The sequence below is a fragment of the Carlito syrichta genome, unplaced genomic scaffold, assembly GCF_000164805.1.
Source record: "Carlito syrichta isolate Samal-C Ts95f unplaced genomic scaffold, Tarsius_syrichta-2.0.1 Scaffold76136, whole genome shotgun sequence".
In the NCBI taxonomy this organism is placed as follows: domain Eukaryota; kingdom Metazoa; phylum Chordata; class Mammalia; order Primates; family Tarsiidae; genus Carlito; species Carlito syrichta.
The window spans coordinates 357,747-384,275 of NW_007020232.1; the positions used below are offsets into that span (position 1 = coordinate 357,747).

The 26,529-nt window shown below is 42.5% G+C and overlaps 1 protein-coding gene across 1 annotated transcript in view; it reads left to right on the top strand.

Annotated features, from left to right (window-relative positions):
* The window catches only part of LOC103255948 (calcium-binding protein 8-like), a gene marked incomplete at its 3' end in the record, with an annotated part of 216,622 nt that extends 197,102 nt beyond the window's left edge, over window positions 1-19,520 (top strand). Inside the window, exon 3 of the mRNA XM_021710230.1 lies at window positions 19,377-19,520. Coding sequence (XP_021565905.1) covers window positions 19,377-19,520 — 144 coding nt within the window. The remainder of the gene's footprint in view (window positions 1-19,376) is intronic.
* Between the last annotated feature and the right edge of the window lie 7,009 nt (window positions 19,521-26,529).

Sequence of the window (26,529 nt, forward strand, 5' to 3'; positions counted from 1 at the left end):
GTTAGCTTTGATCACTGAATTAAGGTGGAGTCCATCAGACTTCTTCACTGTAAAGTGGCTCTTTTCTTCTCTGTAATTGATATGTATTTTGTGGGGAAATGCTTTAAATCTGTATAAACATTCAATCCTCATCAAACTTTTCACCCATTAGGCTTAGTATCTATTAGTGATTTTTACCTGAAACAATGATTACTAAGGTGGTTATCATATGATAATCATCTGATGGTCTTTCTAAGTCTACCATTCCTTTTGTACTAGTTGGATTTGTACTGTAAGCAAGAGGCTTTTCTTTTTTTCTTTTTTCTTTTTTTGAGTTGGAGTCACCCAGACTGGAGTGCAGTGGCACGCCCCCGGCCACTGCAGCCTCGACCTACTGGGCCCCTCCAGCGATCCTTCCACCTTAGCCTTCCAAGTAGCTGGAACTACAGACACGCGCTACCATGCCCGGCTAATTTTTGATTTATTGTAGGGATGAGGGCTCGCCAAGTTGCCTGGGCAGTTTTGAACCTGTGGGCTCAGGCAATCCACTCACCTTGGCCTCCCAAAGCACTGGGATTACAGGCTGAGCCACCGAGCCCAGTCAAGAGGCTTTTCTTATCCTCGTTCATTTGTTCATTTATCAGTATGGACTCTTCAATTAGTACTTTATTCAGTAGATTACAGTCTTCTTCTGTTATTGTTTATTTTGGTAGCAGTAGTAGTAGCTTCTTCAGGTTAGTACTTGGATCCTTTTGACATTATCTCATCATTCCAAGTGATGGTCACATCATTTCCACTTGATAATAAATTATGATCATTTTCCATGTCATTAAGAGTCTACAGCATTATTTTTAGTCATTGTGTAGTGTCCATCAAATGAACTTAATGCTTCAACTTTCCTGATTTGCAGAATTGTCTGGGAGAGATCCCTCATACGTGCGAAGATGCTTATTTCATTAGTTAGGGACATACACTGTTATCAGAAATGGCATTAACACCCAAAGCAAGAGCAAGTCCAGCATATTTTTGCATAATTTTCCTGGCCCCGACTTTGTAAACTGGTTATACAGCTGTCACAGCAAGACACTGTGTACAGAGGATACAAAAATATTCATGTGGTGGCACCTTTTATATAAGGAATTATCAGCGACTTATTTATGTCAATTAATTGGAGATAAAATTTTCTGAAGTAGTAAAAACAAACTAACTACAAATGATCCCCAATTTAACAATGATTTGACTTGCAATTTTTTGACTTTATGATGGAATGAAAACAATATGCATTCAGCAGAAACCATACGTTGAGTGGGACCATTCTGTTTTTCACTTTCAGTCCAGTATTCAGTAAATTAAATGATATATTCAATACTTTATTGTAAAATTTGCTTTGTAGTAGATGATTTTGCCCATCTGTAGGCTAATGTAAATGTTCTGGGCACGTTTAAGGTAAGCTAGGCTAAGCTATGATGTTAGGTAGGTTAGGTGTATTAAGTGTGTTTTGTATTTATGCTATTTTCAACTTACAATGAGTTTATTAGAACATAACCCCATCATAAATCAAAAAGCAACTGTAGAGTTATATTGATCAATATGTATACAGTTTGTTTTTATGTGTCGATGTAGTGAATAATTGGAGAATTATTCACTCAGAGTTTTGGGATGCATTTGGGAAATGAGGTTAGGAGCTTGAGGAATAATGAAGATCTCAAATAGCAACCATGTGGGATGGGAAAAGGATCATCTCTAGCTACAAGAGTGGAATGGCTTCTTGGATGCATGAAACAGGTTCACAGAGAACCAGGAAGTGATGCAATTAGGGTTTTGAAAAGAGAGGGGTTCCAGATGATCTGTCTAGTTGGGTTGAAAAGGAAGGGAAGACTATGGAGAGGTGATACTCTAGAGAAATCCTGAGGAGTCAAGGTCTTAGACGGTTGAACAGCAGACAGTGGCAGTGATTGAGTCAAAAAATATGAGGCCATGAGACGAGAGAGAAATTTTAGAGCTCATGATTTCAGAGAGGAAGAAATGTTGGGTGAGGGCAAGGACCAGAATGTAGCCATGTGTGGGGTTTTGTGAATGGAGTGGATGTAAAGCTGTTGGAGAAGTGACTAGTTAAGGGTGTTGAATTCACTTAGGATACTAGTAGGAGTCTGGAAATGGAGCAAGATTGTTGTTCTGATACATGATAAAGATTTAAAATTATGAAAAGGAGCGATAAGTTAATGTAGCTCAGTTCTGTGCTGGAGGACTGGTGCAAATTATTAGTAACCGTTTTAGTGCTGAATCACCAAGGGAGGTCAATTAACAAATGGGGTCAGCCATTTTATCACTGACACTAAACTGAATCATCACCATATCATCTTGAATCCAGTTACCATCCCTCTTTAAGGATCTTGTACATTCCCACTGAAAAATCAGTTTCCTCCTATGACATCCCTTCTACCTCCCTTTTCAAGTTTCTTAAATTGTGGATATTGTAGCACTTATCTCATAATGCTGTAGTGACCTGCTTGCACTTCGGCCTGTTTCCCCACCCTGCCCTATCACAAGTGCTTTAAGGGTAGGGCTAGATCTCACTCAGGATCATGTCCCATCCTAACCTGGTTCCTGATGACCTGTGGGTGCTCAGTGGGTTGGGAGGTGTGGCGCTCAAAAGGAGAGAGCTGTGGTGATGTCTGGCAGCTAGGAGTGAGCGCATTACCTTTTGTTTAACACTTGATGAAGACATTTCTTGATTTTTGCCTTTTCAAAAATAGCCTTCTCTCTCTCCATTCTTGAATAATAATCCCCATTAATTGTGCAATTTTGCATTCATAAATTTTATTTGTTTGGGCTGATAATGTATTCACGGTACAGATTTCAAAAGGTAAAAAAGTATATGCTGAAAATGTCATTCATACTCCTGCCCCCTCTTCACCCCATCCCATCACCTGGTTTCCTTTTCTAAGGGCAATAAGAAATACCCGTTTCTTATGTATTCATCCAGAGATACTCTGCATATTTACAAGCATGTTTGTATAGTCTTTCTTTCTCCTTTTTTTAAAGAGACATAACTTTTGGGCAACCCTCTTTCAGGTCCCCTCCCACTGTGGGAGCTTTTCTGTGTTCTTAATAAACTACTGCTTTCTGTCTTCCGCCTCAGCCTTCCGAGTAGCTGGAATTACAGGCGCGTGCTGAATGGTTAACATTTATTTAGTTAATCACCTATTTTTGTGGTTTCCTATTCTCATTATTACAAATGAAGCTGAACTAAATAACTTTTAAAATAAATCTTTGTACACACCTCTTATCTTTTAGGATAAGTTCCTATGAATGGAATTTCAAAGTATATACACAACCAAAAATATTTTTATTATGGTAATTGGCAGAAAAGATAGTATCAAACTATGAGTGGTCACCGTTGAGCTTTGGTGATTTTCAACATTTTTCCAATCACATTTCATCTGTCACTCCTGCCTCCAACACTTTTTCCTATAATATTGTGAAGTAAAGCTTAGACATATTATTTTATCCATAATCACAGCAGTATTCATGTCTAACTTAAATCAGCATATTTCTCTAAATTAAATTTTTACTATTATCTCAAAAATGTCCATTTAAGATTTTATTTAGTCAGGATCCAAACAAGATTCATATTTTGAAGGCTTTTGCTACTTATTCAGTTGCACCAATCTACACTCCCAACAGTGCTGTGAGTATGTTGTTATTACCTATCTCCTTCACCATACCAGCTACATCATCAAAGAAGTCTTGTAGCTCTTTCTTCAGTTGCTGGAGTCAGAAACCATGAAGTTCTCCTGATTTCCTTTCTACTCTCACAACCCACATCCCATCTTTCAGGACATCCTTCTGGCTGGACCTTCAAGTCCATCTAGAATCTGACCACCTTTCCCTTCTTCCATGGCTGTCATCTGGAACACTGCAGCAGCCTCTGTCTGCTCCCAGGGTATCCCAGTAACCAGAGGCATCTTTTTTAATAAGCAAGTCAGACCATGTCACTTCTTTGCTCAGCCACCTGCCATGGCTCCCACTTCATTCAAAGTAAAAACCCAAAGTGTGTGCCTTTCTACACATTCTCTCTCAATCTTCGTGTCACCTATTTCTCTCCCCAACCCCACTCACTCCACCCTATTCCAGTTGCTCAGTCTCCTTGTTATTCCTTCAACACACCAGACACATGTTCACTTAGAAATTTAGCATTGACTATTCCCTGTTTGGAGCAATCTTCCCTGTACAGCCCATGGCTACCGCCCTTATTTCAAGTCTTTGCGTAAAAGTCCCCTCATGGCAGTTCAATGTCCTAAGCTCTGAATTTAAAATGTAACCTGCTCCTAGGGCCTCCCTACAGTTTTGAACACCTGTCTACTCCTCTGTGTTTTCTCTTTTGTAGCACTTATCACTTTCTTACACACCGTGGTACTGACTTTACAAAGTACCCACCATGTATCATCTGTCTTCCTCATTGTTTGTACCCTGGTCTGGAATTGTTATTTTACTTACTGCCATATCCTATTCCTAGAACAGTGCCTGTCACATAGTGAACACTCAACAAATACTTACTGGCTGAATAGGAATCTGATAGATTAAAACATGGTATATTATGGCGATATTTATTTGCACTGGAAAATTGGTACTAAATAATACCATGAGTGGAAAAAATGGACAGTGAGTTGTAATTATTTTTTATCTAATTTTTGGCTATTTGGGTTTATACTTTTTTTAATTTTAAAGATCTGGGGTACAATTCAGGGTTAGGTTGGTTAATTCAGGGTTAGGTTAAGTTAAGTTGTCATCATACAGGTAAAGTTTGGTATTTATTTTTTGGGGAAAGTTTGTTTGTCTTTTCTCATTGTTCTATTGGGGTATTCTTTTTTTCTTTTTCTTTATTTTTAAGTGAGAAAGCAGGATTTATTGAGAGGGCAGAAAAGCTCCCATAGTGAGAGGGGACCTGAAGGGGTTGTCCATCTGGGGCCGAAAACCTGGCGCTTATATAGCCTTAAGTCCAAGCCGATTGGCTGGCACTAGCTGTGAACTGTAGCTGTTCTGATTGGTCAGTATTAAGGTAGGGACCTAATGTGAGCTGATTGGTTGCTTTTAGATCCCAGCGGTGGGTACCTAAGCTCTAGCTTGTTTACCAATGCTGAGCCTGAGAGGCTTGCTGGGAATTCACAACATTATTACCAGAGGACCCACCTATCTGTCTGCCTAGCCTTTCTCTAGCTATCTCCTGTCTCATTCCCCCCTCCGGAGTAGTAACACTAACTGCCGTTAGGGAGCAAGGACAATGACCGGTCTGGCTACTTCCTGGTGATCATGGGCGTATGGGGATGGCAGCAAGGGAGAAGGATCCTCTGGAGGGTGATCTGAAAGTCCTTGGTAGAAAGCAGCTTCCATACAATGTTTTATCTATATCACCATTTGGAGTTTGATGATCTCTAGGTGAGAAGAAAAACTTTACAAGATGGTTGACTATACATGGACCAAACACAAGTAATACAACAAAAGGAGATATTAAGGGGAAAAAAAGGCCATGTCCATATATTGGAAATCCCTAGAGGATAAAAAAATTGTAATCAACTGGGTCCTGAAACTGCCTGTTCTTGTAAAGAGTCAATGATTTTATTATGGTTTTGTAACTTGTAAAGACTCTTTTACTTGGGAGGAAGTGTTAATATGGAAACAACAAGTTTCAATATGAAAACAACAAGTTTCATTTAGTAATGCACATTTTCCTCTACATTCTGCTGTGAGCATATCCAACGTTTGAATAATTACCCTGTTGAGTCACGTATGTAATGGAGGGGTTTATGCGAACCTAGGATTAATGATACTAAAAACAGGAAGCAAGATAGAGTAGGCGTTTTGCTTGTTCCTGTGAGGGAAACTTCTAGGAAAGAAAACAATCCCATGGACATTCAGGATTAAGGGATCCTGGACAGAGACATCTAATGGTACAAATCAAGGTGAAAACAAAGGCAGCATGTATGAATAGAACTATCAGGAGAAAATTCATAGGCAATAAGTAGTGGCACTTATCTTTTACAATCTTTAGTTGGATTCTGTATGCTCTTCCGGGTCACCTGGGGCAACTTCTCCTGGACTCCAAGCTTTCACTCTAGTGTGATGAATCCACAAGTCTATTCCAGTAAACTTACCTTCCGTCAAGCCCCACATTTGGGCGCCAAAAATGATGCAGATTTTTCAGCCTGGGCTTCGAGAGTATCAGCTCAATGGGTCGGCCAGCCAAGCCCCAGAGAGGGTCATCAAGGGGCTGGTAAGCCCAGCCCCGGAAGTGTCAGCTCTAATGGGCTGGCAAGCAGAGCCCAGAGAGTGTTGCTGGTTTGGTGGGCTGGCAAGTCTAGCCCCCTGAGTGTCTCAGCTTCAGAGTCTCGCCTTCTTCTGGCAGCTTTCCTGGCTCAGCTGGCTCTGTTGGCTGGCAAGCCAGCCTCTGGGGTGCACGGCTTTTCGGCTCCGACGATCTTCTGCAGCTCTTCAGGTCTCAGCTCTTCAGGATCAAGGTTCTTGTCTCATGCTCAGGAAGAATGAGGGACACGGACGGCCAGAAAGTGAGAAAGCAGGATTTATTGAGAGAACAGAGACGCTCTCACAGTGGGTGAGGACCTGAAGGGGTTGCCGCCTGTTGGGGCATTCTGATAAAACTTTGTACACATCCATCAAACAATCAAAAGATTGTTTCTTTTTCTGTCATATGTCAGTTTATCTTCTCCCCTTCCTCCCCAGGTTATTTCTTTGTTCTCATGGTTTTTTTTAATGTATCAATTTGCCCCTCAATTCCTGTTTACAAAAATCTTCTTTGTCATCTAATTATTAATATTATTTTATAAAGACAAGGACTTTTTGTCTTCATAAACCTTGGCTCACTGAGGTCTTGAACTCCTGGTCTCAAGTCGTCCTCTCGCCTTGGCCTCCCGAAGTGTCATCTAATTGTTATTGTCTTAATTCCTTCTGCTTTTAATTTATCCAAAGTGTATTTTGGCATATGGTGTGATGTAGCTTAGTTTTCTTCAAGTTCTTAACTCTTTACTGTAGCCCGTATATTGAGTAATCCTTCTTTTCTCCAATGGGTTACAAAGTTGTCTTTATTGCACTGTTTACCTTCATGATCTAAAAATCCGTAAGGACATGGGTACCTCAGCTTCCTCTTCTACTCTGAGCCAGGTTGCCTTTTCTTTAGGGGAAATCTGGAAGTGTGTGTGTGTGTGTGTGTGTGTGTGTGTGTGTGTATGCACATCTGTTCTGGAGTAGTTGGCTTACTCTCTTAGGATTAAGTTTCCAGGTAGATAGAATTCCTAAAGCAATTTTTCCCTTTCCTGAGCTTCCCTTTTATTATCAGAGGGCTTGGATGAGGTCATTGTGCCTTGGCTGATTTCAGATTTATTTCTCAAGCGAGAGCCAGTGTGAGGCTTTGAAGATAGATAGTCTTTTCAAAGGTGTAGACTTATTTTGATAGAGAACCAGCATGTTAAAACAAAATGAGAGAGTCGGCAATTTTAAGCAAGTAAATTGCTTCCTATTGATAATGGGATATTTATGCAGCCTGCAGTGAAGAACAATTTCTTTCATATTCAGGCCCTTTATCAATTATCAGAAAGGCCAAATGGACTGGAAAATAATGTGATCAGGAACAAATGGAAGGGCTGGTGTGCAGGGATTTGGTGAGCTACAGGAGAGAGTAGCTTCCCGGGCCTCCCCTGAGCTTATGTGAGTCAGTCTCAACCTGTGCCTCATCCTTTCTACATTTTACCCTCAACTAGTCTTAAATTCCATCTGCCTACCTTTTTACAGGCAGCAACTCCAGGGGCTATTCTGTTTGTGAGAAAATTAGAAACAAGACTTGGTCCATATTTACGTGTGTCCTTGCATATGAGGAAAAGAAGGACAAGGTTGATACGAGTTAAAATTGAAAAATCACATGACAGTAGGGGAATTCTTGTTTGGATTAGAACCAATTCCTCCAACTCCCACTATTTGTCATTTTGCCCCAAATCTCTGTGCCATGGATTATTTGGCAGATGACTTTGTAATAATTTTTTTCCCGTGTACTGAGCTTCTAGCTTCCCATGGGCAGCTAGAAGTCTTTGGGCCTTTTTTAAGGCATCTGAGCTATCTTGGTCTATGATGCTACAATATGGATTAATTAGGGGTGGAAGCCAAGCTAACTGTGTGATCATCACATCCTCTTGTTCTATCGGGGCCGCTGTAATACTAGTAAATAGCTGTGGCCTCCGCCCTGATACTTGGCTATAAATTGCCATTTGCCTGTGCTGTATTCAGAGTTGAGCCCAATCTCTCTCCCTCAGTACAAAATCTCATGGCACTAGTCTCTATAGCTATCATAACATGCCTGAATAAAGTCTGCCTTACTGGACTTTCACAAGTGTCATTAAATTCTTTTTTTTTTTAGAACCACTTGGATGTCTTGCTTGCTATTATAACTTTGGTCTCCTGAGACCTGGTCCCAGCACCTAGAATGGTGCCCGACACAGAGTAGGTGCCTAAGAAATATTTGCTGAATTGAGTCGAATCAAATAATTTAAAGATAAATTTAGCTTCTCAAGAGAATTCCCAAGACCCTGGGGAATGGGAGATGATAGGAACCATGCCTGAGAGATCTTTTCTCTTCTCTCAACTCTGTGTCTGGTTACTTTCTGGAACTTGGATTTTATTCTTCTGGCTCACATGTCAGTGCTAAATTCAAGAAACGATTTTGTTTTCTCGGATGTCAATTATTCTCTGATCTCCAAATACTAACAATTACAACTTAGGAACAGAGGAATCTAATGAAAAATTGGCTTAGTGATTATTACCATGTGGTTCACAGATACATTCCACTCAATTTGCTGCTTGCAGGTAGATCCAGTATTGCCTTATGTGCCAAATGATGCGTATCTTCCATTCTGTCTTCAGCAGTTGGACTAATTTTCTCTGAAAAGGTGCTTGTTTCCGTGTGAGAGTTGGCTATTTTATGGAGGGGCACAGGTTTCTCACCTGTGGCTGGACCACGAGAAACAGTTGAACTTCTCTTAGAAGAAACCACATAGCATCCTGCCCCAGAAACAGTCCTGGGAGTCAGAAGAGCAGCTTTCTCCCCACTCAAAACCCTCCTTTTCCTCCGTCAGAGGAGCCCTTTCCCCCTCACTGAGCCTTGATTCCCTCACTGGGTTTGGGAACTTGCCTCAGCGGTGGTGTGGGTCTTACCTGGGTATCTCCTTAGAGCCAGGCCCTATGCTGTGTATGATGTTTCCTCAAAGTCCCATGATCACCCTGCATGTCTTTTCCAGACATAGTTGGAATCGTCTACCTTTCCTTGAAGCTTACCTTTTTAATCATCTGGATCTTGAACTTCGGGAACTAAAACTCAAATGATAGCTGGATGAAAGGTATATTTCACAAGGGACTAGTTTCTGTGCTTGAAATTGATGGAAGGTGGAGGAAGGAATAATGAATACTGCCTTTTTGAAGGTAACTTGGAGACATGTATTAAGCGCCTTAACAATGTTCCTGCCCTGTGACCAAATAATTCCATTCTTAGGAAGTCATCCTTAAGGAAATGACCATGAAAATACATGATGATATGATGATTTGTTCACAAAGATTTCCACTGCAGCATGATTTAAAATGGGGAATTATCTAAATGCTCCACACTAGGAGTTTGGTGAAATCAATTTTGCTATAGCCACATTAGGGAATACAAATTAGCCATCAAAGACGGTGTTTTAAAGTCTAGTCAACAATAGGGAAGATTGAAAATGGTAGTGTAAGTGGAAAAAAAAAAGATGTAAAGCTGTGTAGGCAACATAAGCCCAATTTAACTAAGAATGTTTGCATATTAAGAAGTTTGGAATAAAATGTCATAATATGTTAGCAGTGGTTATTACGGACTAGTGGATATAGGTAATGTTTTTCTTTATACATTTTTGGTGCATTTTTCATTAAAAAAAATTATGTATAACCTGGAAATGGAGCGTGTTCTGTGAAGGGTTAGCTCCTGTCTTTTGAGTGGTGGGCAGATGCCTTGCTGACGTTTTAGGGATGCCTTGCTGACCCACTAGGGATGCAGCTATCATGGACCTAGTAGTGGGTCCAGGACTGCTCCAGACAAAAAGAACCACCATGTTCTAACAAAACAAGATACCTTCCTTCTGCCTTTACTCATCAACTACCCAGAGGGGTGAGCCCTGAGAATTATGTCTGCTGTCATTTTTTTATGGAGACCGTCCAGCAATTCTCACTCTCATACATATTCAAATAGAATCTAGCCATTCTCCTTTCAGTCCTGCCAGGAGCATTCAGTGTCTCTGGCCAGGCTAGGCTTTCCTTGTTAATTTTCTGTTCTAATTTTCTTGTTTTTTTTACTGTTGGGGAATTTTCCATTAGCTTTTCCCTACCTGGCATGCTAAAATCAATGCAGCCTAATCTGTCAGGGTATAAAATTTGGGGACAGATGAACGCTGTTCTAGTTCCCAAACCCTTAGAAATGCCCATAGCTTTCAGACAGTCTTGTGCCAGTCTAGCTTGAGAAAGAAAATATTGGCTTTTCATGACCTGAGACACTTAGCCTTTGTCAGTAGAATTTCACTACCTAATAAGTTACCGAAATGCTCTTCTTTCAGAATGCTAGTTAGGGAAGAAGTGAGTTTTATGATTTTGGGCTGGATGTAGTGTCTCATGCCTGTAATCCCAGTACTTTGAGAGGATTGCTTGAGCCCAGGGGTTCAAGACCAGCCTGGGCAACATAGGAAGACTTCATCTCTAAAAAAACAAAATAAAAAGTATTACAGAAGACCTCATATCTACAAAAAAATAAAGAAAGAAATCAGCCAAGTGTGATGGTGTGTCCTGTAATCCCAGTTACTTGGGAGACTGAGGTAGAAGGATCACCTGAACCTAGGAGGCCAAGGTTGTGGTGAGCTGTGATCATGCTATTGTGCTCTAGACTGGGCAACAGAGTAAGACTCCAACTAAAAATAAATAAATAAATAAAAAGGATGTGATTTTCCCAATAAAGAAATTGTTATTTTTCATGACCTGAGATAGTTAGCCTTTGTCCAGTAGAATTTCACCACCTAATAAGTTACTAAAATGCTCTTCTTTCAAAATGTTAGCTAGGGAAAGAGTCAGCTTTAGTTTTTCAGTTTAAAAAAATGTGATTTTGACTGTGAGGTAATGAAAAAGCCTGGGAGTGTGGTGTGCAGCGACACCTGAGATACACAGTAGGATCATTCTGTCACTGACCCACCAGTCTTGAGCACTGGGCCAACACGGCCTTCTGCCTGTTCTCAGGTTAACAGTGACTTGCTTTTGGGCAGAATGGTGGCTGGCCAAGGTGAGTCTGGGACCAAAAAATTTACAGATTCGTAGGAGCCCTACTCAACTCTGGATTCTCACCTTACAACACAGATGTGGGGTCTAGTCCCAGGTTAACACCTGCAGTTAACTAAGAACCTGATTCAGTCACTTTAGCCAGCCTTGCCCTTATGCTGTGTGCTGCCTAACAGAAGCTCAGGTCTCCCAGACCAGTTCCATCCTCTCCTGCCCTACCCTGCCCTCTCTAAGAGGCCCCTATACCATCCTGACTCTAAGTCTCAGCCTCTCTCAGGTGCTGTCACCTCTTCTCTGTGGATCTCCCCTGTGTTTCTAGTTTATCTTTCTGTCCTCCAATTCCTGTGTGTCTTTTTCTCTTCAGGTAAACTTTAAATCCTTTAAGCCTCCCAAAATCTTTTGTGAAGTAAGATTCCATTTTAACAAACAAACAACCAACCAATGAAATAAACAAACAAAAAGAGCCAGGATGTGGTATTTATACACAATGGAATATTCAGCTATACAAAAGAATGGAAATCCTGCCATTTGCAGCAGCATGGATGGAACTGAAGGTCATTATGTTACATGAAATAAGCTGGACACAGAAAGACACATATCACATGTTCTCACTCATAGGTGGGAGCTTAAAAAGTAGATCTTATGGAGGTAGAGAGTAGAATAGTGATTACTAGAGTCTGGTAAGGGTGGGCAGGAAATGAGATGAAGGGAAAAAAAGAGAATATAAATGTGTCTATTACCACTGAACTGTACACTTAAAATGGTAAACATGGTAACACGATGTATGTATACTTTACCTCAATACAAAAATTTAGAAAATAAAAATAGATCTTTCCAAGAAAAAGCAGGAAAAAAAATCAGATGGAAATGATGATGCTTTAAAAAAGTGAACTATAATAAACAGCAATGTATTCCCCCCAACTATGTGACCTGTCCCTGAGTCCTACATTATTATATATTGTATACCTATATATTTATCGTATATACACGAGATATAGAAAACTGTCCCATATTATTAAGTGTGGAAATACTTCTGAGCCCCTGTTCCAGCTGCAGCCTCCTCTTTCTAGCACAATTCCCTCCTCCTTGAGAACCCTCCCTTGCACTCTGAGGGCCCTGTCTTCATCTCTGTGTTCCCTAATTTCTACAATCAGTTGGTTGAATTTTTGGACTCTTGGGTTATAATTACATTGGAACTCATTCACACTGAAATCCTCTCTGAAAGTCAATCAGTGCTTTCTATGCAATGATAGTCGTTCTGTCCCCATTTTACAGTCTTGTATTTTCAGCATCAATTGTCTTCAAACTCTAGCTAAGTATTTCCAACTGTTGCCTAAAAACGACCAGCTGGGTGTCACTCACGCCCCTGTCCTCAGTGTGGCCAAACCCTACTTCCCTTCCTTCCATGACAACCTTTGCTTCCTCCTGCATTCTCTCTCAGTTAATGCCATGACTTCTTATCATGTATACTAGAACTCCCAGCGTTGTCCTCAAATCCACCCTCTCCCAAACTCTGACTCATCTGAGCCCTCCCTGAGCACTGTCTACTCTATCTCAGAAAAGTTCTTCAGACCCTTTCCTTCCCCTGGTATCTTCTGCTGAGGTTCAGACCTAGTGACAGGCTGTCAACTTTTGTCCCTCTAGCCTTAGCCACCTTGATTCCTGAACTCTTAGTTTAAAATTTTGATCATTAACACACACACACACACACACACACACAATTCCATATGCATGCAGTGACTGGATACCTTCTTTCAGAAGACGAGAAGACACGCCTTACGATGTGTCCTTTCATACCCTTCACAATGACTGTTGGACAGGTTCCTATCTCCAGTAAGAATACCGTATCTGTGGCCCACAAAGGCATCTTGGAAGTGGTTAAAATTGCATTCTAGTGCCTAATGTGCACATGTTGTGTGAGATTGAGGAGTAAAATTTAATTAAAGACCAAAAACACAGCATACTCATGTAACCCTGAAGCGTATGCGCGTGCACACACACACACACACACACACACACACACACACACACACACATGCACACACACACGCACACACACACACACACATTTATTTAAAATCACTCAAAGCTCCCTGTGGCGTACGTCAGGAGGTCACGCACTTTAAAAAAGCCAGAGTGTCAACATTTTAGCTTTTGTGTACCAATCAGTTCCTGTCACAGTTATTTCGTTCTACTGTTGAAGCACAAAAGCTGTATACAATAGACAACTGGTGTAGACATATGGAAATGAATGAGCATGTTGCATTCCAATAAAACTTTATTTACAAAAAAATGCTGGTGGACCAGATTTTTTTGTGTGTGTGCTAACCCCTGTCCTGTGGGGTAGAGCCAAGATGGCGCCGAAAGCTCTTGGCAATCTTGCCATCTTAGTCCATTTTGTATTGCTACAAAGGAATACCTGAGGGTATTCATAAGAAATGAGGTTCATTTGGTTCAGAGTCCTGCAGGATGTATAAGTAACATGGCACCGGTGTCTGCATGGCTCCTGGTGAAGGCTTCAGGCTGCTTCTACTCATGGCAGAAGGCAAAGGGAGCCCGGGTGTGCAGAAATCATGTGAGTAAGAGAGGGAGGGTTCCAAGCTTCCCTCTTTTTTTTTTCCAGCCCTCACAGGAACTAATAGTGAACTTACTCACCCTCCCACGAGGGAGGGCATTAATCTATTTGTGGGTGATCCTTCCCCGAGACCCCATGAAACCCCATCTCCAACATTGGGGCTGATGTTTGAGGGGGACAAACATCCAAACTATAGCAGTGCCCTAGTGCAATTCACCACCCTCATCTCTTAGTGTTTCCTGTCTCTCCATCCACTATGTAGCCAGCATTCTCAACATGCCCTTGTCTTGACACATTCTCCTCACTCTGCCTCCTTCCCCTTTTCTCCATAGTCCTAAGATGGAAAATATTCAGTTATTATGCCCCACAACCCTTGTCATTCTTGCTTATGAGCATCTGGTCACCTCTCTTTCTCTCCAACTATAATTTAAGCTTCTTGCAGCCTGGAAAGTTTCTTTTGCTACCTATTTATCCTAGCACAGCATCTGGCATGTAATAAGTAAACAGCAACTCTTTGTAGAATGAATGACTATATTAATCATTTGTAAATATTCATTTTATGACTTTCTTAGAGAAGGTAGAACACCTTTTACATCTCTATTGTCATTATCTCAATCTCTGCCCTATTGTTTCCTCTGAATAAAAGCATCTAGCTTTGTATCTTATATTTTCTGGTGCATTTGCATCAGTTTTAAATAATTGCCTTGCCTATCCTTGCTGAACTGAATTTATCTCCAGTTCTGCAGTTTCTCGATGACATGTATCATCAGAATGCATCTTCTTCATTAATAGAGCCATCACTTTATGCAATCAAAACTCATATTCCTCCTAAAGATACATTTCTGTGGAAAGTGAACAGATTTTTGTATCTAACATGTATTGAGATAGGAAAACTTGTTCTTCATTACCAATCTGAGGTTGCAAATTAGTACCATAAATTTCAGCTGATTCTTCAAAGTCAGAACATTAGTCAACTAATATTGACCCTAGCTGGTGTCTGGACTTTATCTGATGCCTGAGAAATTAGTCTGTCCCTGTGATAGCCGGTCTCTGCCGTTGTTCCTGTCCAAATTGGCTGTGTCCTTAGGAAGCATCATGGAGCTGAGGCCTATTTCTCAGAGGGCATTGGGTCCGGATGCAGGCAGTACCAGTGTTGGCTGCAGATATTTTTTAGGAAACAAAGAGTTGCCGGCATAATGAGAGGTAAAGCTCTTGGGCTCTAAAACAGGATGATTTCTTTCCAAGGCCTTGCTTGGCTCGAGACCATCTGCATCACTTTAGGGAGGAGAGGCTCAGATCCCTGTGGGAATGCCAACTTTGATTCTGGGCAATTCCTTATGCATGCAGCGACTGGATTCCTTCTTTCAGAAGACGGGAAAACGCGCCTTACCATGTGTCCTTTCATGCCCCTCACAATGACAGTTGGACAGGTTCCTATCACCATTAAGGACACTGTTTCCGAGGCCCACAAAGGCATCTTGGAAGTGGTTAAAATTGCATTCTAGTGCCTAATGTGCAACATGTTGTGTGAGATTGAAGAGTAAAATTTAATTAAAGACCAAAAGCACAGCATGCTCATGTAACTCCGAAGCACAAGGGACTTTAGCCTAAAGAGGGGATACATTCCAGTGAAAAGAACACAACATTACTGTGTTGTTCTTGAAAACTGGATCTGTGGTCCCCATTTTCCAAGGATGGGAAAGTGGCCAGAGCCCGCTCACGCTGCAAGCCGTCCTCCTGGAGCCAAAAGCAAGGGGTCTTGCCTGCTCCAATGTCTCCATTGGTTTTATGGGCATATTTCTCACACCCTGTTCTGCTATTAAAAATAAAATGAGACCCACATCACATGTCTCTCCCAGACTGCAAGACCCATTTCCTTCTAAGCCTCTAGTTTGAATGGGCTTTCCCTACCCTAGAAAGATTAAATCTCCAGAGACTCTCATTATGGATTTCTAGTTTTGTACTTGTTTTTCTTCCTTTCTGCTGTTTTGAAAGAAAATGAAGTTAGGGAATTTTGTCTGCTTCTGCAGTCTCTCTGTCTCTGTCTGTCTGTCTGTTTCTCTCTCTCTCTGTATCTCTTTGTCTCCCTCTACCTGGGAGCCAGGAGCAGATATTTTATGCGAACAAGGAAGGACAGCTTTGTCCTATTTACCTGAAGGCCACAGAAAATAGAGCCTTAAGCTATAAGTGCCTGCCCTGTTCTGGGCTGGGCTGAGGGAAGCCTCCCCGGATACAAACTGCAGATGGAGCAAACCATGGGCACTTGTGTCCTTCAAGACACCATGGGCACTTGTGTCCTTCAAGGTCCCTTCACAGCAGGGCAGTTCTGGTGGGACTCCATCTAGGGTCTGACTTGCTACATCCAGTAGCCCAAGGATGAGGCAGCTCTCTCTGGTGGTGACACAGGCAGCTGAGTGGGGGTTCAAAGGCTCAGCAGCCAAGGCTCTCATTTCCAGGCCATGTTCTCAAACACCCCCAACTAGGACCCTTGTGGTGTCCAGTGTAAGGATACAGGCTGAAGTTCACTGGTAAGATCTAGAGCATGCAGGGAGACCACAAGTCCTGGCTTACAGGTTAGTGCAAGGCTGTGCCCTGATGACCGAAGGCAACCATGCTGTGCAGTCCAGAGACTCAAGGATGAGTCAAAAGGGTTGGGAAGTGGAGATGATGCCTTGGGAAGGAGTGGTCCAGAGAATGAGGGGTGGGCCTGCAGCTGGCCGTCCAGTGACCACAGCCATGGACTCTGGCATTTCCTACTGTTGCATGGTATAGCCTGGCCCCCACACAAGACCCTACTTTAGAGGCTGAAAGGTGATCCCATCTAACCCATTTTTCAGATGAGACAAATGAGGGAGAAGCCTGTCTGAGGACTCAGGGCAGAGCTGGTGTGGCTGCCTCGTGGGCTGACTCCCACTTGAGGAGGCCCTGCCTTGGCATCCACACATCTTCCGCAGTAGGGATCAGGGCTCAGACCACTTGAGACCAGGTTCCCCACTCCAGTGTCTCTGAGCACTGTGAGCTGCAACTTCATGCAGAGCTGAGGCTCAAAGCTCTTTTCAGGCCTTGCGGGACTCGGTAGGGAAACATATGGCTGTTTTAGGTCATCGTGGGCATATTTTCTTGATTCCAAATTTGGACTGGACTAAAATTTGTTTCTGTACCATCGATGGAAAGAAGAGGGTGGTGGACATTGAACAGCAGATTAATAGGGTGTGTAGGAGAACACGGGCTTCCTGTTCTTCTTTGAAACACTTGAATGGTGTCCACAGATTCACAGAATGGAGGGCTGGAGGACCGGGGAGATCTTGCAGCCAACCCAGCTCATTTTACACATGAACAAACTGAGGCCTCTGGGTTTGGCTGCAGACCCAATCAGCTAATATGCCTGGCTGGGAGCCTAGGGTCCCAGCACACAGGCTGGTCTTCTCCCGGCTGAAGCTTACATTTAGTCGCAGAGAGCATCCAGCACGATGGATTCGTATTGCACAGGAATATACTACTCATATATGATCTTTATCTATTTAGATTCATCATCCATTGCACAGCTGTCCGTCCTGTGCCTTCTGCGGAGTGTGGGTGGGGAACAGACAGCGATAAAAGAAGCATGGAAGGAGCTTTCAGCTCAGAGGAGAAGCCAGCCATGGCACTTCTAGATGGGGCATGCCACCTGTCATGTGAAAGAACGAATGCCCTGCCGAATGGTCAGGAGAAAGGGAGATGACTTGGCTCTGGTGAGGAAAGACATTTCTGTGGAATCCATGGCCCTTGGTTTGGCTTTGAAGGATGGGTTTGACTTTGGGTAGAAAAGGAGGAAGGGAAGATGTTTCAGGCAAAAGGACTGGTTGTGATAGGGTAGCCATCTGAAAAACAGCCCCAAAAATGTCAGGTCTTAATTCCTGGACCGGTAAATGTAACCTTGCATAAAGGTCTTCGAAGATGGGATTAAATTCAGGATTTTGAAATGGGAGAGATTATCCTGGCATATCTGGGTGGCCACTAAATGCCAACATAATTGTCCTTATAAGAGGGAGGGGAAGGTGGAGACTGGAGTGATGTGGCCATAAGCCAAGGAATGCCGGCACCCACCAGAAGCTGGAAGAGACCGAGAATGGATTCCCCCTAGAGGCTTCCCAAGGAGCTTAGGTATGCTGACTCTTTGATTGTGATCTAGTGATACTGATTTTGGACCTTCAGCCTCCAGATTGTGAGAGAATATATTTTAAGCTAATATGAAGAGCAAAGAGCGAAGCCTGTTTGGGAATGGGTCTGTGGTTCAGATGCCTGACTGTGTACCAGCATTTGGTGAGGTTGCAAGTAAACGAGTTAGGGCCAAATGTCTTGTATTAGTCGAGGAGAGACAGGAAGTTTCCAAATATATCTCACCAATCTAGCCGGAGTCTGGAGCTGAGGAGGAGAATCACGATGCTTAGTGGGTCATCTTTATTTCTCCGTATTTGTTAATACAGCGCTCCTCACATAATAGGAAGTCGATACTTGTTGCGTGGCGTGGTGAATAATGGCAGCTGCCTTATCTGGGCTTGCACTGGGTTTATTGATGAAAAATCAAGCCTGCTCTAGGTCTGGTGTACTTAGATATGATTAATGAACCGCTCATCTTCAAACTGTGACCTGCAGTTCCGTGTGTCATGTATCACGGGGTGTGATGTGTTAGGAAATGCTCAGCCAACCCGGGATTGTGGTGCAGCAGCTGTGGGGGAAGGGGCTCTGGGTGGAATTCAGAGCAACTCTGGTTTGGGGTAACAAGATGGGAGATCACCTGCAGAGTGAAATGGCCCTTATTGATAGCAGAGTCAAGTTCTCTGCTAGCCCCAGACAAAGTGATTAAATATGCCTTTTGAGTTTTCATGACACTCTTATTGATCTGAGGTTGTTTATAGCCATAAACTACCTGTAAATTAGGGGAATGAAATAAAAACAGCAGGATGCTTAACTCCTATCCTCCTCTGAGGTTGAAAAAGCTTTCTGCACAGCTCCTGCAACAGCAGGGATCTGAAATATATCTGCAAAGGGGAATCTTATTCTCTTTTCCTCCTAAAGGCTGGCATTAAGAGGCAGTTTTCTCCTCACAACTGAAACCTAATCCTCGTCTTTGCTCAGAAAGTATCCTTGGTTAACGTGATCCTCTGCTGGAATCACTGTCTAATTGTGTGCCTACCACAGTGTTATAGGAAACTCAGAGCCAGCTACCGCTTCCCTCTCTTCCCTTTTCCTTCCCTTTTCCTTTCTTCTTCTTTTCTCCCTTCCTGTCCCCACCCTTCCATTTCCTTTTTTTCTATTTCTTTTGTTCTTTTCTTCCTTTCTTTTCTTTTGTTCTTCCTTTGGCCTCCCTTTGATCTGATTAAAGGATTTTGACATAACACTATTTGTTAGTGGAGTTATCGGTAGACAATCACTTATAATTTCAATGCAATAAACCTACCCCTGTGACCATTGGACTTTCTTTGCTTTCTCCTTGTAGAAATCCGAGAGGCCTTTCGTGTTCTGGACCGAGATGGGAATGGCTTCATCTCCAAGCAGGAGTTGGGCATGGCCATGCGCTCTTTGGGGTATATGCCGAGTGAAGTGGAGCTGGCCATCATCATGCAGCGCTTGGACATGGACGGTAAGATCCGGATAAGAAGCTTCTCCCCTGAGATGAGCCCTGTCTCGTCAATGAAACCTTTGGGTTAAAAGGGCTTTGTACTTTGAGTCAACAGACCTGGGTTTAGGTCTTGGTTTACATTTGAGTAGAAACTTGGACTAGTCCAGGGTTTTTCAAACAACCTTCCATAGAACTATAAGGGCAGGAAGAGGTGCTTTTGGGGCCATGATAGGAGTGGAGTGATGAAGGAGTTCTCACTGGCAGAGCAGTTAAAGCATTCCCTTTTCCTTGGCCTTTTGTTAAAAGCAGCTTTGTTGAGATAGAATTTGCAAACCATACAATTCACACATGATGGGTGGGTGGCTCACACATGTAATTCAGATGCTTTGGGAGGTCAAAATCAGAGGATTGCTTGAGGCTCGGAATTCAAGACCAAGGTTGGGCAGTGTGGGGCTCCTTTTCTACCAAAAAAAAAAAAAAACCACAGAAATGAAGAACTGAATACCCCATGTTCTCACTCATAAGCGGACCCTGAACAATTATCATAATGTTACAAGAAAGGGATTGGCAGTAGTGGGAAACTGCTGGGGGTGAGGGGGAGAGGCATACTTCATTAATAAGCGTACCTGATCTCAAACCATGATCATCTGTATACCTAACCCTGAATTGTACCCTACATCTTAAAAATAAAATTTAAAAAACCCCACACATTTAAAGTGTACAATTGGGTAGCTTTTTGTAGACTCACAGATTTGTGCAACCAATGTTATAGTCAATTTTAGAACGATTTCATTACTCCAAAAAGAAACTCTGCATTCTTAGCCATCATCTCTCAATCCCTCTATCCCTCCAAGCCCGAGGCATCCACTAATCTACTTTCTGCTTCTATAGAGTTGCCTCTTTTGGATATTTCCTATAAAAGGAATCATACAATATGCAATTCTTCTGACTGCCTTCTCTCGGTGTAATGGGCAAGGTTTACCCGTGTTGTCGCAATTATCATTATTTCATTTCCTTTTACGGCCAAATTATGTTCCATTGTATGGACAGAAAGCCTCTTTTATGTCTGGTTTTTTACATACTGGGTTTCTGCATATAACCTCACTGAGGAAAAGGGTTTCCTGGTTTTTAAAAAGTTTTGAAAAGTGACTGCATTAGATAATTTGTAAGTTTCTTTCCTGCACTAAAACCCTAAACTCTATCCCAAACCAGCTGTGATCCTTCTGACATTTAGATCCTGCGTTGGCTAAAGTTCCAGGAGGGAACCTTCTTAATTTGTTTTGTCAACAAATTAAGTTTTATCTGCCTGAAAAACAGCTTAATTCCAGGTATAAGGTGTCCAGAGCTGTGAGCTTTTGGCAATCTCGAGTCCAGCTTGAAGTATAGACCAAATTAAAAGAACAAGAAGGGAAGGACAGAAAATCTCTTTGGAGGAATAGACCAAGGTCATGACAGGGAGATATTTGCTTGGTCTGCAGGCTAGTTGCAGGAGCATTATTCTCTTGCTGGACTTGGACTTGTTGGGAAGATGGATAATAAGGATGACCATATGGTGAATGGACCCCAGGGCCAACTGCCAAGTGCAGCTGTAGACATTTATTTTCTGGTTCAAGATAGAGATGTTTTATTCGGGGTATTCAGTTATATGAGCAGTCCCGGCTTGTCCTCTCAACTCTGATTGATTGTGACTCACCGTGTCTTTGCAGACCTGATTTGACCTTGCTTGTATTTTAGAGACATTTCTGAAAAACTAGAGCAAAGAACATATTTCTTTTTGTTATTTTTTTTTTTTTTTTTGAGTTGAAGTCTCACTCCATCGCCCAGACTGGAGTGTAGTGGTTGCTCCCGGCCACTGCAGCCTCGACCTGCTGGGCTCCGGCGATCCTTCTGCCTCAGCCTTCTGAGTAGCTGAAACTACAGGTGCACGCTACCACACCTGGCTAATTTTTGATTTATTGTAGAGATGAGGTCTCGCCAAGTTGCCCAGGGGGGTCTCGAACCCGCGGGCTCAGGCAATCCACTCACCTCAGCCTCCCAAAGGCACAGGATTACAGGCTGAGTCACCGAGCCCAGCTTGAGCAAAGAACATATTTCATACCAAGATCTCTCTTCCATTGACTTCCATCATCATAGCAGAGATGCAATTGTAGGGAAAAAAAATCTACTTAAAATAATAAAAATTGTAACCGATACCTCTGTTTATGGAACTAAGAAGGTTTTGGGCTTTTGATTTTCCTCATACAACTCTTATTTTTTTAAAAATCCAGTTAAATAGACTAAATGCAAATGGAATTAGCAACTTTAATAAAAACGAGTTTGTTTTATTGTGAAAATCTATTCCTATAAGTTATTGCTAGTTATGTCTAGAAGTTACTCCTGTAATTATGGGGTCATTATTCCCATAAGATTTAAAGGTCTTCATCAAAGTCCATCCTTGTCCTTCGTGTATTCTCTCACTGGACTCCAGCTTAAGGGGAAATTTTTACATGACTGCAAATCTTCCCTGATTCTACGAGGGCTTGGAGTCCCTAGGACCTCCTGTGATGATATTTTTCAAGGAGCTCATCAGGGCTCAGGCAAGAGCTTCATCGGGGATGCAGTATAAGAGATTTCAAGTTTCGCCAATTTATTTGCAACTCATCATACTCAGCTACCAATGCTGAAAGCAGAACTTACGAGCAAATCTTGTGGAGAATTTCGATTAGTTCCTTTAACAAAAACCCAAGTCATCAACTATTTCACAGTGACCCATCAGGTAAAAATCACATTTCTTTTTGAAGCACAGCTTCCTTCAAGTTTTGTTTTGTTGCCTACAAAAGATTTAGTACAAAATGTGTGAAAATAATGCAGCAGTGTAGGCAAAAGGAATTGCCTACACAATTTATAAAATCCCTAAGTGTGAAAAGAGCTAAGTGAAAAATGCCCGGTCTAAGGTTGAGATGCGTGTCTTTAAGTGTTCTGGAAATGATGCCAATAAGTGGAATTTCTGAGTTACCCAGGTTCTGGATGGATGGATTGACTGGCTTTCAGTGTCCTTCTCTTAACGGGGCCTTTTGAGCTGTTCTGTTAAAAAAAAAAAAATCAAGTTCTAATTATATCCTTCCTTCCTCGCTTCTGTAACTAGGGATCCTCCAGAGATTCGGGTCTACCTAATTAAGTTTCTCTTTGGTGTGGAACATGTGGAATGGCAGAGATTTTTATGGGGATGATGCCAAAAATAAAAATAAAAAAGAGTGTTTGGAGCAGGGCTTAGGATTCTTAGCTGTAGACGACCATGCCTCCTGGCCCCTATACCCTGGTATCCAGTAGCAGCAGTAGAGGTGGTGCTGGTGCCTCTGTCCATCCCAGCTGGCTGCGATTAGGAACAAGTCTGGCCCACACACTGCTCTTCTCTTTCTGGGGTCCCTGCCGGTCTGCCTGACGGTGAGGTCATCTCTTCGGCAGGAGGCCCAGCTGGAATTAGCCTGAGTTTGTCTGTGCAACCCAAGTTGACACATGAGGTTTTCATTAGGTGGTGTCTTGGGCCGCAGGGGGGCTGCCTTGCCAGCTACGCATGGAGCAGTCACCTCCCTGGATTAGGGATTTTGCCTGGATTTCCTGGACACAGACCCAGCCAGACAGTGCCAGAGACAGAATGGAAGGCAGGCAGGAGCGTCTGGGATTGCTCTCCTGGCCTTTAGCCAATTTGCCCTCAGTGGTGAGACTGACTGTGTGTGTGTGTGTGTGTGTGTGCGCGCGCGTGCATGTGCCAAGTAGGCTGAACTACTCAGAGTTAAATAAACAAAATTTCCGAACTTCCACCCAATGCCTAGGGCTTCTTCTTTGGCTCATTATTCGAGGATTCTTTCTTGGAACTTTAACTCAGTTCTCTATTCCCTTGTGCTCAGTGCTAGAGTCCTCTTTCTTCAGCCTCTGCCGCTCAGGTGACTTTTACTCTTGAACCAGATGAGGGCCAGGATTCACCATTCCTGGATGCTTTTTGCCAGGATTTCTCCATCAGGAGCCTATACTTCTTCTCACCAGGCTTCTTGAGACATTTCAGTCTAGTTTCCAAGGTAGCCACTGCATGTCAGGAATCAGCTTCTCTTCTATGTATCATATTAGTTATGCACCATACTTGGAAGAATTGATACAACTGTCACTAAAAAAGAAAAAAAAAAAAAGATCTCCAAAGCTGAATTCTTTCATAGAAGCAGTTTGAGAATAGCTGCTTAGAAATCACTGTGGGCTCTGCTATATGCCATTTGCTCCCCTCAGTTTCGTGGTCCTCATAGCAGTTGCTGGGGCCATCAGCACTTCCTGCATCATTCACTGGGTAATAAGGGCTTGCTATCTTCAAGAACCAAGGAATATTTTTGACTGCTTTCTGCATTTTCAGTGGTTTCAATAACCACACTACTACAGCGATCCAGATAGTTTTTCAAATAGTTTCCTGAAACAATCAAGCCAGGAGATGTTCTCAGCAGCGCGAGGCACTTACATCGGCCCCGTTCACGCTTCCTAATGCAATCCTCTCCTCTTTCAAGTTCTCCTCGCTTCTCCTGTGCTCAGAGAAGAAAGATCCCTCTTTAAAACAAATGCAGACCTTGCCTTGCCCTCTTTCTCCTTGATTTGCCTTCTACTCCTCAGTGATGTAGAGAATCTCACGCTATTCTAACAAATTTTGTCTGTGCTTTGAAATATATATATATATATATTTTTTTTGAGTCGGAGTCTCACTCTGTCACCCAGACTGGAGTGCAGTGACCACTCCTGGCCACCGCAGCCTCAACCTGCTGGGCTCCGGCGATAACTTCCGCCTCAGCCTTCCAAGTAGCCGGAATTACAGGCGTGTGCTACCACGCCTGGCTGATTTTTTGATTTATTGTAGAGATGAGCTCTCACTGCCCAGGCGAGTCTCAAACCCATGGGCTCGGGCAATCCACTCACCTCAGCCTCCCAAAGGCGCGGGATTACAGCTGAGCCACTGAGCCCGGCTCTGAAATGTATTCTTATTGCTCCATACATTTATAGTTTTTTGTTAGGTTCACCACTGCTTGGATGGTGGGTTCTATTCAGCTCAATTTAAAAGGGACTTACCTGATGTCTATTGCGTGTGAACTTGCTTATTTTTATGGTTGACGAGATTCACTTTCGTTCATTTTTGAGACAAACCGCTGAGCTGCATAAGAACGCAATCATGGCTCGAGTCACATGAAAGACAGTTAGTAATGTCCCCATTGTTAGCCCTTGTGTCCACATGATCTCTTTTTCAAGCACCCACTCATTAAGAATATTTATCCTGTGCTAGTTAGTCATATAAGTATGACTTTTCTCTTTTCATTTGTAATCTTTTAGAAGACAGAAAAGTCATATGCTCAATTCCAGGCAGTGCTCGTTTCCAGTTCACCTTCAAATGTGTCAGCATGCTGATTTCAATGCTCTGGAACTTGTGTTAGGTCTGTTTCATGAGACAGAACATGCCTCTCTTTCCCATGCATGAGGGAGGATGCTCTCCCACAGACGGCATGCAGTGGACCTACCTGGTGAAAGGTGAAAACTTTTTAGCCTAAAGCAGAGGTTCCCAGACATGACAACATATCAGAAACACGTGAAGAGTGTGTTTGGAACCAAAACAAAAAACAGACAGGTAGAAGCAGAATCTCCAAGGATCATTGTGCAGCAGTTTGCTCATTGACACAATTAGGGGACCTTTGGTTGAAAGAAAATCTTGGGCTGAAGAGAGGTCATCCAACCTGTGGATACTAGCATGAGAACGAAGGTCTGAGTAGGAGGTAAATGGCTGACAGGCAAGAAAGGGTTTTTCCTCTGGGAACTTGATGAAAGAAGTTGACAGTCTTAGAACCCCTTAGGGGGGTTCAGTTGCTTCTATCTGAAAGTCAGTGGCCCTCAAAGTGCCTTCACATGTGGTCCAGGGAGGAGCAGAATCAGCATCACCCTAGAGCTTGTGTTCAATGCTCCATTTCAGACCAGATGGATCAGAATTTTCCTTTTAACAAGATTCTCAGGTGATTCATGTACACATTAAAGTTGGAGTAGCCCTAGTCGAGGGCACACTTTGAGAAATGGGAAGCAAACCCAATTATGTTTCCTTCTCTGAGGACCTTTTCAGTGGAGTGAAAACCTTCCCTAGTCTCTTGCCAGTGCATGGTGATTTGTAATTTTATTTTATTTTTCAGGCGGGGCCTCACTCTGTCACTCAAGCTGTATAGTGCAGTGGCATGATCATGGCTCATTGCAGCCCCAAATTTCTGGGCTTAAGCAATTCTCCTACCTCAGTTTCCTGAGTAGCTGGGACTACAGGCACATGCCACCACACCCAGCTAATCATTATTATTATTGTTATTTTTTGGTGGAGATGTGGTCTTACTATGTTGCCAGGCTGGTCTTGAACTCCTGGGCTCAAGTGATCCTTCTGTCTCGACCTCCCAAAGTGCTGGCATTGTAGGCGTGAGCTACCATACATGGCCAATTTGTAACTTTAAAAACTTGTAATTCACAAAGCCACAAGCTTTGGTGAAAAGCAATTAAAGGAAAATGTCCCTCCAAAGGCTTATATATGTGAATAAGCATGATTAGTATTAAACTGCTTTGTATTTTATTCTATGTTAGTGAATTATTGCTGAATGTTCTTTAGTTTCACTAAGCTAAGTTTTACCAGAGTAGTTAATGATACATAACACTTATATAATGCTCACCATGACCCCAATGAAAATACTGGCTAACAATAATAATAGCTAAAACATAACAGAGTTTTCATCATGGACCAAACACTGTCCTAAGCACTTTATTTATTACCTTTTGTCCTCGCAATAGCCAGAGCTGCTAAGTATTATGATTCTCATAGAGAAGAAAAATGAAATACAGAGGTTTCCAGTAACTTGCTCAGGTTATGACTAGTAAGAACCACACGAATCTAGGATCTTGACCACATATCTGTAGACCAGGGATCCCCAACCCTGAGACCACAGACTGGTGCTGGTCTATGGACTGGAACCGGGCCATAGAGCAGGAGTTAAGCAGCAGGTGA